Consider the following 10,295-nt stretch of genomic DNA (forward strand, 5'->3'; position numbering starts at 1 on the left):
AGAGTGGAGACGGGAGAGAAGGGGAGGGGTACCCCAAACCCAAAACCCAAAACCCAAAACACGAAGGCATTAGGATATGCAGAGCAGCAAAATGCTGGGTTCTTGCGTAGGCGGTGGCACACTCAGTGCTGCATTACCCAGAAGAGCTCTGAAACTGAAACGGCTTATTTCTCCAAATTCACCACTATTACCTTCTCACCAATTTCACCCCATCAGCAGAAGATTGACCGCCTCTGCTTCTGCTGGTGCACAGCAGCAGCAACAGCAACAGCAACACCAGCAGCAGAGCCCCAACCTAGTGGCCTTGGAATATGCCGACCTTAATCTCAACCCCACAATCTCTGAGGTCCTTTTTTTTTTTTGTTAATTTACATTCATTCACACAATCTTTCGATATAATTGTCATGCTGGTGTTCTGAAAATACGGAGTTTATTATTTCTTTGATTGATGTAAAGCTGACTGCGTTTTGGGCTCAAATCCTTCTCCTTCTTAGTGTAGCATAGAGTAGTAATATCGCTTGTAAATTTGTAATAAAAAAGTAGCTCACTTTGTGGGGTTGTATTTCTGAATTGCAGGAACTGGGTCTGGGTCATGGCCGAATCAGGCAACACGTCAACCCTCTGAAAACCTCTCTCTCTGTATGTCATTTGGAGGCTCTTCTTTCTTTTTCTCTTTTCGACATACAATAGAATACTTTAGCTATAGAGAATTAGTGAGAGAGTTTTAATAATCCTTTTTATTTATTTTGTTTGATTGGGTAGGCACCTGTGGAAGTACCTGATTGGAATCAAGTCTTCAGGGATCCAACATTGCCACTCATGGTGGATATTGGAAGTGGTACTGGCCGTTGTTTTACAGTTCCCTCTCACATGTCATCTGTGCGTTTACAGTCCAAGTTCTTCTTTATCATGAGCGCTTTAGCTTTGCATATATGTTGTGGTTGTTTAATAGAACCAGTAATTTCCTTTGAATTATAAACCCAGCAAGTGTTTCCCATGTTTGAACTCAACTTCTACATCTTATTAAAACCATTCAGGATTGGGGTACATGATTTTCCATTTCTGTTCAATGTATGAAATCACTACAAATGATTCTTATATATATACCATTTATGAATTACTTGTTGAGCTACATGACTTTATTCACCGAGAAGAAATTATATATAGAAAAAGGGGATTTTTGATGGACAATGCTAAATCTACTCCAATCTTTTGCATTAAATATAAGCTATGACTCTATGACATGGTTTCTTATCATTCATCATACTTATTGCACCCATCATGTATATGTCAATGGTAGCACAAAGTATGCGGCAAGCCATGTAGCATGCCACATCATGGAATAAGACAACAACAACAACAACAACAACAACAACAACATCATGGAATAAGACAATGTAGAAAAACTCATAGGTGGTTCATTACTCATTTTTAGTGTATTTATCATGCTAAAGCGGCAAAGAAAGTGTCTGGTCTTATACCACCGCGATTATCTTGAATTGTTACTTTGAATACGCTCTTCAAGTGTACAGAAGGACTATTTTGTTCTTTGTATTCTTTAACTTATGAGAGTTGTATCAAGATCATGATAAAGTGAGAAAGTATAACTACACCTTATGTCAAAATACTATAAAATCATTTACAATTGAGAATTCCAAGTATTACTGATTCATGTATGGAGCTCATATACTTAACAAGGGAGACATACCTCCCAATGGAACGAATTTTTTCAATGATCATATATCAATCTAAAGGTGTAAACATTTTCAGGTAGCGGCAGATTTCTCTTATGGCTCGCAAAAAGGAATTTAGTTGTGAGAAATTATCTGGGACTGGAAATACGGAAGAAAGTATGGGAAAACTCCTTGGGTTATTTTTTATACAATTGTTAGTTCTTGTGATTGATTTAATGTATAATTACTTCGTCCTCTTTCCTCCCTTTTTCAAGAGAATAAGATGGTTTGTTTCTCATATACTAATGGTTTCCTCCCTGATGCAGCTGGTCAAGCGTTCTCAATTCTGGGTTCAAGACCTGGCTCTAAGTAATATGTAAGACACTTGATCATTAGTTGGTTCCTATTGTATGCTATTGGCGTGAAATTGATATACTATATTGAACTAAATGGCAGACATTTCATGTTTGCTAATGCCACAACTTCCTATCAACAACTAGTGTCTTCATACCCCGGACCATTGATGCTTGTTTCCATCCTGGTGAGTTCACCTCGCTGAAACATTCTAGGTCAAATTTTCTCATTATGTATCCAAAAAGATAGTTATGACTAAAAGGGAGGGATTCTCTTCATGTTATTCTGGTCAGTCATAAGGCTGAAACACAACTATTCTAATGGATTCTTTGCTCATGTTCATATGCAGTGCCCAGATCCTTATTTCAAGAAAAGGCATCATAAGAGACGGGTTGTACAGAAGCCTTTAGTAGATTCCATTGTGAACAGTTTAATGCCGAGTGGCCAGGTTTGAATAACTCGTTTAATTATAAAATAATGAAGTGAATATGACTTTTCTTTTGGACTGAAGGCGACTATGATTGATTGTTATAAAGTTGCTAGTTTTTGTTTAGGTTTGCTCAATATACAAGTTATAGATTTAATAGTATCAAGAGGTTGAAGTCTTATCTTTCAGTTTCAATAATTTGCCTCAATTGTCGTTCTGGGTACGAGGATAGGGAAAGGTTGAGTTAATGGGGGGAGCAGATGAGCAGCTTTTGCATTTTTCTGTATAGAAAGTATGCGACCGTTCATTATGGTTACTCCACATAAGAATCCTTCAGTTCTTGCTACTCTACATGTACCTTGGGTTGGTTTTGTTTTTCATTAACTAATCAATCACGACCAAATGGGTTAGCTTTTCTTTGTATTGATTGATGCATAATCTTAAATAAATCTGTATGGACACAAAGATATGGCTCAGGTTGCAAGGGTTAGGCTGCTATTGAGGGAGGCCTTTAGGATGAAGACCACGCTGTTTAGAACAACAGAGTAGAACAAGCTTGCTGCTTATCAAAGACAGGCTTCTAACCAACTTTGTTTTGTGCATAAGCTGTAAAGGTGTGTATTGAGTCTCACTTGGTTATAATCTGAGTCGATCGAAGTTATTTAATCAATTACAAGGATTTCAGTTATTGACTTGTCCCGGTTGTTTTGAGTCAATGGTATGATCTTGATATATGGTATAAAAGTCACTCAATACTACTTTGTGGGTATGAGAGTAATGCAGCATGATAGGTTTAGCCCCTAACGTGGATAGTGGTGTCAAAATACGTTGCATGGGGGTTGTGCGAGTGTATATTGAATCTCAAAGGACTTTTATTCTGCATTGCTGAGTAAATTGAGTTTATATAAACAGTTACGAGGAGCACCTCATATGGCTAATAATTTTGGGCGTCGAGTTGAGTGCTCTAGGTCGCGAGACATAGTTTTCTGAATAAAGTTGTATAACCTCTACTTATTCAGAAAGAAGAATCAAATTCTCTCTTCAAATTGAGTGCATACCTACTATGTGAACTCTTTCAACGACTTCCGTCTTCAAACAATGGCTTGCTTTTGGTTGAATGAACTATGAACATATGATTGTTTCTTTAACAATATAATCCGCCTGCAGGTGTTCATCCAATCCGACGTACTTGATGTGGCACTTGACATGAGAGATCAGTTTGATTCTCATTCCAATATCCTGACACACATCCACGAAATTGACACAAGTGTGCTGTGTGACAGCGAGGGATGGTTGTTAAACAATCCAATGGGAATTCGGACCGAGAGAGAAATTCATGCAGAGTTTGAAGGTGCAAAGATTTACAGGCGGGTGTACCAGAAGCAAACGTAATTAACTTGAAGGTTCGTGGATGAAGCGCGATGTGGATGAAGTGAAAACATATATAGAGTGAAGTACCTCCTGTAGAAATTAGGCAGTGGTGATTTACCTTAATGTTGGGATTACCAAATTTTTGTTTAATTAAAATGTAGCGATTAGGTGATGCACATTTTATTGTCTCGGACAATTTTTTATGCTTAGGTTTTTTGTTAGAGAATTTTTTCCTCCAATCAAGCAAAAACAGAAGTTCTTTGTCAATTCAAATTCAAGGGTGCTGACATTGTTGAGAATGAATCTCACATGGGAGAATGGATCTTGCAAGACTTATAAGTAGCCGAGTTACTTTTCATATTGTGAATTGGTTTTATAAGTAGAAAAGGAAAAATTCTAGTATGCTACAGACGGATCACGTGTGTGCGTGGGGGCCAAACTGACTAAGTACAACCTCGAAATGCCCTCCTAGAGTTGGTAGTAAAATTGACGCAACGGTCATGTAATGTACAAATGTGGAGGGCATTTGCCGAAGGCACTGTTTTCAACTCTTCAACCATGCTGATCCTGCGTTGGAAGATCTCAGCCAAGCCCTCCCCTCTCCTCCACTCAATCACCACCGTCTCCTTCTCCTCCTCCGCCTCCACCTTCACCCCCGCCGCCACCGCCACCGCCGATTTCCTCCACTCATACACCGTGACCCCTCCAATCCAACCCTGGCCTCGACGCCTCTACCCAAAGCACCTCATCTCCCTCATCGCCCACCAACCCAACCTCGACCTCGCCCTCCAAATCTTCCACCACGCCTCCAAATTCCATCCCGGATTTTCCCACAATTACCACACCTATCACGCCATCCTCAACCGCCTCTCCCGTTCCCGCGCTTTCCACCGCATGATCGACCCCCTCCTCTCCGACCTCAAAAACTCCCAAATCCAATGCTCCGAAGACATTTTCATCACCCTAATTCGCAATTTCGGCGTTTTGGGTCGCCCCAAACTCGCCTTCAAAGCCTTTCTCGACGTTCCGAATTTCGGAGTTCAGCGCTCTGTGAAGGCCCTGAACGAATTGTTGAACGCTCTTGTTAAGAACAGTGAGTACGGTTTGGTTCACTCTGTGTTCAAGAATTGTGGGCAGAGATTTGGGGTTATGCCCAATTTATCCACTTGTAATATTCTGATCAAAGCGCTCTGCAAGAAGAACGATGTCGAGACTGCACTCAAGGTGCTCGACGAAATGCCTGCAATGGGGTTTGTCCCGAATGTGGTGACTTATACCACGATTATTGGCGGGTATGTTTCGCGGGGTGATATGGTTGGGGCAAAGAGAGTTTTTGGGGAGGTTTTGGATAGAGGGTGGTATCCGGATGCGACTACTTATACGGTTTTGATGGATGGGTTTGTTAAGCAAGGGAAGTTGGTTGATGCCGTTAAGGTCATGGACGAGATGGAGGAAAATAAGGTCGGGGCAAATGAGGTTACTTATGGGGTTATGGTTGAAGCTTATTGTAAGGAGAAGAAGTCGGGCGAAGCTGTTAATTTGCTTAATGACATGCTTGCGAAAGGGTATATACCAAGCTCCACGCTTTGCTGTAAGGTGATCGATGTTTTGTGTCGTGAAGGGAAGGTGGAGGATGGTTATGAATTGTGGAAGAAGCTTTTGAAGAAGAATTGCACACCCGATAATGCAGTCTCAAGCACGCTCATACACTGGTTTTGTGAGAAGGGAAAAGTATGGGAAGCTAAGAAACTGTTTGATCAGCTTGACACAGAGTCCATTCCGAGCGTCATGACGTACAACATGCTTATTGCGGGAATGTGTGAAGCGGGGGAGTTGTGTGAGGCGGGGAGGTTGTGGGATGACATGGTGGAGAAAGGGTGTACTCCGAATGCTTTTACTTATAGTATGTTGATCAAAGGATTTTGTAAAATTGGAAAAGCAGAGGAGGGGATTAAGATTTTGGAGGAGATGTTGGATAAGGTCTGTTTGCCTAACAAGTCTACTTATGTTATGTTGATTGAGGGGCTCTGTGACTCGGGAAAGGAAGCGGAAGTCACAAAAGTTGTTTCAATGGCAATGTCAAGCGGAGACGCAAACGTTGCTTCCTGGGATCTTTTAGTTACTAAGTTTGTTGGTGATTCGGATACTGGGGGAAATCTTCTGGACAGGATACTACTGGAGAATGTTACTTAGAGGCTATTCAACATCTACTCTCATCGGAAGAGCCCAAATGTTGTAAGAGCTGAACTCGGATGCACAGACCATAATCTGCTGCGCAAGCAAGCGATTCATTTCTGGGGGGAATTGAAGTGTATGGTATCTGATGTGACAGAGTAATCTGAAAGCAACATTGAGATGAGTAATAAGCTCTTCAAGCTCAATACTGCACTTGGCTGGTTGATCTTACTTGGTTCGCCGCACTTCGATCCAGTCCAAGCTAGTTCAATCTTGATACGGGTTTCGAATCCGCAACAAATTACATGGAGAATAAAGGGAGCAGTAAAAAATCTTTCTGCAAGCAATTATCCTGAAGAATATTGAGAAATCTAAATTTTGAAGCTTGCGCAGATGCTACATTATGATGAACAAACTTATACAAGGTAAAAGGGGCAGGGATGGTGTTTACCATTGTCGATGGGTAGTTATTTTATTTTTATTTTTCTTCTCTGGTGCGGGCATCAAATTTTTTTTAAAATTTTTTTTATGTAATTTAGTTCTTGCCGTAGACTATAAGATAGATGATTGTATAAAATTAAAATTGCAGTCAATTATTAATTAATGCCTGTTCATATCATACACGACATGAACGGGTCTGATCATAGAAAAGATTATCTTCAAACGAACCGGCCTATCTTCTGTATGGGGCTTGCGCAGTGGCTGGAACTAGGGGTGGGCACGGTTTGATTTGGTGGGGTTTTGAGTGAAACCGAAACCGAAATCGAAAATTTTTGCGGTTTGGTTCGGTGCGGTTTTGAAGCCAAAACCAAAATGAAACCAAACCGTTTGGTTCGGTTCGGTGCGGTTTCAAACGGTTTCGATTTGGTTTTTAAGAAAAAAGTTTACAATTTGTAATTTAACATATTAATAAACATTTTCCAGTAGCAATAGGAAAAAGACATTTGTTATGTAAACAATTAGCATGTTGAATGCAGTTGTGATGTTAAAACATGTTTGTGCAACAAAAGGGTATCCCATACAAGGTATAACATAAAACAAGTTGAATAACTTTGAATTCATTTAACGAGAGTGAAACTTTCATACTAGAATATGTGATACCATGTTTCAAATGAGTGGACTTCATTAGATCATTGTTCAACTCTTGATAACAAGATTAGTCCACCCTTGTACATATATGTGTGTGTGTGTGTGTGTGTGTGTGATGGTATAAAATAACAGAGGTTCTTCAAGTTAATGAACGAAAAAAAGTGATGAATGATGATATTCTTGTGTGGTTGAGTCCGTATTAAGTGTATGGATTCTAACAAACAACAATTAAAACATGAAATCTAATATGAACATTTAATTAAATGTTTATTTATATTTGCGGTGTGGTTCAGTTTCGGTACGGTTTTCAAAGGCCAAAACCGAAACCAAACCGTTTTCTATGTTGCGGTTCGGTTTCAAAACTGAAACCGTTTCAAAACCGCAAAACCAAACCGTTCGGTGCGGTTCGATTTGTTTTGTGTTTCGGTTTCGGTTTTCGGTTCTAAGTGCCCACTGCTAGCTGGAACAAAGCCACATTTTTTTTGTTGGGAATTCAAATGTGATACATACATACATACATACATGCATGCAAGGCCCAATCAATAGTTCCACACACTCTCATAATACATTTTGTAGAATTGAAGAGAAATATCCCAATACACGTGGCAAAATTTTAGAAGGAAGTAATGGTCACCTTGGGTTAGAGAGTGAGCATAAAATATAGTAATTGGTTTGATTTCCACTTTGAGCGTGAAGCTGATTCAAACAAGTAGGAGGAGGAGGAGGTTGATTTAGTTTGTCTTAGTTGTTTATAGGGGTCAAATACAAAACACAAACAAATTTACATGAAGTTTTTTAAGTTATTGGAGTCAAGGGCAACTAATGACCCGTGTTGGCTCCGCCATTGTATGCGGCCACCTAGGCGCTAGGCGATGAAGTGTCACCGCGATTTAGGCCAAATTGTCCAGCAAAATCGATAAGGAGTTAGGCGCTCTCTAGGTGGCCTAGGTAATAGTTTTTTTTTTTTCTTCTTCTACATACTTACTGTGGATGCAAATTTCCGCCTTCTTCTTCTTGGACAAAATTGCACCTACAAAACAATTAACACTTTAGATCAAGGCCAAGAGCCTCACTTGCCCACGATGAATTTTTTTTAGGGGGGCTTTGGCCGAAGTGAAGGAAATTTTGTGAAAAACATGTTCATTTGAGCAACATCTATAGCATGCAATTAACAAATTAAAGGCGGAATCATACTTGTATGCACTCAAAACAAAACATTACCCATGAAATTCAAAGCCTAGTAGTTAGGTGAACCAAGACTCAACTCAAAATAAAGTGAGTTGAGAAATTTATACCTTTGTTGATTCCTCTTTGCATAAGCAAAGGATAATCACCCAAGAGATAGGGCCTTCATTCCTTGCTTCTTAGCTCCATGGATTTGGATGGAAGAATTGGTTTCTCCAAGTTCTCAAAGTTGAGAACCTCTAAGTCTCCACACCAAGGAAGGATTGATGAAGAAATGAGTGACCTAGAGGAAGTAAGATTGCTAGCTATATTCCTCTAGGGTGGCCGGCCTCTTGGAGAGCAAAGAGAGCTTTTGTTCTCATCTTTTTCTCCCAAAAGAAACCCTAATGAAGAAAAGGCTATAAAGTCATATTTATACCTATCTTCATTGGAGTGGCAAACTTGTAATAAGTCCAAAACCCACTCCTTTATCAATATGGCCGGCCATAGGGTGTTATTGGGCTATTTGGGCATTTGTGAATATTTAGTCATTAAGTTGTCATACAATTTAAGTCAATGAGCTTGACGTTCGAAGCCCATTGGGCCTTGAGGCCCAAAACTAACCCGAGGTCTTTAACGAACTTTATTCGTTTGATTAATTAACATATTAATTAATCCTTGCCATAAATAATTAAACCATTTAATTATCCTTACTCATCTCCGTTGTTTCTTCAATCTCTGCCTTACACGGTTGTTTGGACCCAAATTTACATCATCGGCCCGTGTAATCGAGACCGTAGAGTAAACATAGTTCTCAGCCGTCGGATGGAAAAGTGAAGATATTTTTGTTAAAAGATAATATTATGGTTTTTATCATAATTATCTTTTAATTTGAATTATCTTGACATATTCTTAAACGGGATGGATAGGATGCAAATTATATCCTCAAGTAAGAGGTACAGTTCAAATTAATTTGGATGTTTAGCAATGGACGTGCAGATTGAAAAAAAAACTTGGGGATTTGATGATTTTAAAGTCATGGTCTTGGATAATGATGGGATAAGGAACCTAGGTAGACTAGGTCTTTTTACATGGTGATGGATGGTGTCAGATGGGGTTTTGATGATAAGAAGTTTAGGTGGGCTAGGCTTTTTATGAGATATGATAAAGCCTAACTTTTATTAGGTTTGAAAAGTCACAAAAGCTGGAGGATAGGCTTTGGCATTTCACACGGATCAATTTTGAAGGAGTCAGAGTTGCAGTTCGTGCCAAGCAAGTACAAAATACTATAAATACAAGCTATTCTGCGACAGAAAAAGGGCTTCAACTCAACACACAATTGCCCTGCGCAAACTCTCTCAACAACTTGAGATTTTTATTTTCCTTGTTCGTTGACACATCTTCCGTTGGCATCAACAGCACTGTGGAAGCAACCGGTGATATTTTAAGTCGGCATAGATAGCTCTGTCACCGTAGAATCGATCGGTCTTGCAGTATCTTCCGTTGGCATCAACAGCACTGTGGCGAGAACGGTCGATTACCTATCCAAGTCTCGGTCGAGAAGGGTTTCTGAACCCTTATTGGTCGAGGTCATCTCATCAGCCTTCTCGGCGAAGTGAGGTGTTACAGTTATTACATTCGGCACATTGAAAGCCGAATTTGATATTGAACTTCGTAAGAATAGTAACCTTGTCTTCAGGTTCGAGAGCCCAAGAGGCCGAGACGTGTTCCTTTCTCGGTCGCAATCGCAAGACGCAGAAGTCAGTAGCGCGACCCAACGCAACATCAACAAATTTACTCCTCGGCCGAGCTCGGCCGACGAGTTGGCACGCCCCGCATTCACCGAAGGACGTAGTTAGCTCATTAATTACTCGGCCTGCGCGCCACGTAGGCTTTGTAATTTTTAGGGTCAACAACGGTGTACGATCCATTAGGTTCCTTTTAGCGAGGCAGTGGGCGATTAGAACTCTTTCAAATCGATTGTGAATTGAAACTTACTTTCAATTCTCCCTTTAGTGATTATACACGTCTAGGGCTTCCAC

At 40.1% G+C, this 10,295-nt stretch overlaps 2 protein-coding genes across 3 annotated transcripts; both read left to right on the forward strand.

The window, feature by feature from the left end:
* On the forward strand, window positions 1-4,128 carry LOC126586798 (uncharacterized). Of its 2 annotated transcripts, XR_007610908.1 has the most exons (9): window positions 1-346; window positions 577-639; window positions 763-838; window positions 1,771-1,850; window positions 2,000-2,049; window positions 2,130-2,214; window positions 2,377-2,475; window positions 2,921-3,068; window positions 3,622-3,769. XR_007610908.1 is itself a non-coding variant. In XM_050251746.1 (8 exons), exons 1-8 carry the CDS (start codon window positions 77-79, stop codon window positions 3,844-3,846), a joined length of 948 nt encoding a protein of 315 aa, XP_050107703.1. In that variant the 5' UTR covers window positions 1-76; the 3' UTR covers window positions 3,847-4,128. The 2 variants fall into 2 exon arrangements, 1 of the variants encoding a protein (XP_050107703.1); XM_050251746.1 differs by lacking the exon at window positions 2,921-3,068 and having other exon boundaries at window positions 3,622-4,128.
* Window positions 4,129-4,280: 152 nt separating this feature from the next.
* On the forward strand, window positions 4,281-6,651 carry LOC126586786 (pentatricopeptide repeat-containing protein At5g16420, mitochondrial). Its single transcript, XM_050251741.1, has one exon. It carries the CDS (start codon window positions 4,339-4,341, stop codon window positions 6,016-6,018), a length of 1,680 nt encoding a protein of 559 aa, XP_050107698.1. The 5' UTR covers window positions 4,281-4,338; the 3' UTR covers window positions 6,019-6,651.
* The last annotated feature ends 3,644 nt before the right edge of the window (window positions 6,652-10,295 follow it).

This window comes from Malus sylvestris, chromosome 2 (genome assembly GCF_916048215.2).
Source record: "Malus sylvestris chromosome 2, drMalSylv7.2, whole genome shotgun sequence".
Lineage (NCBI taxonomy): Eukaryota > Viridiplantae > Streptophyta > Magnoliopsida > Rosales > Rosaceae > Malus > Malus sylvestris.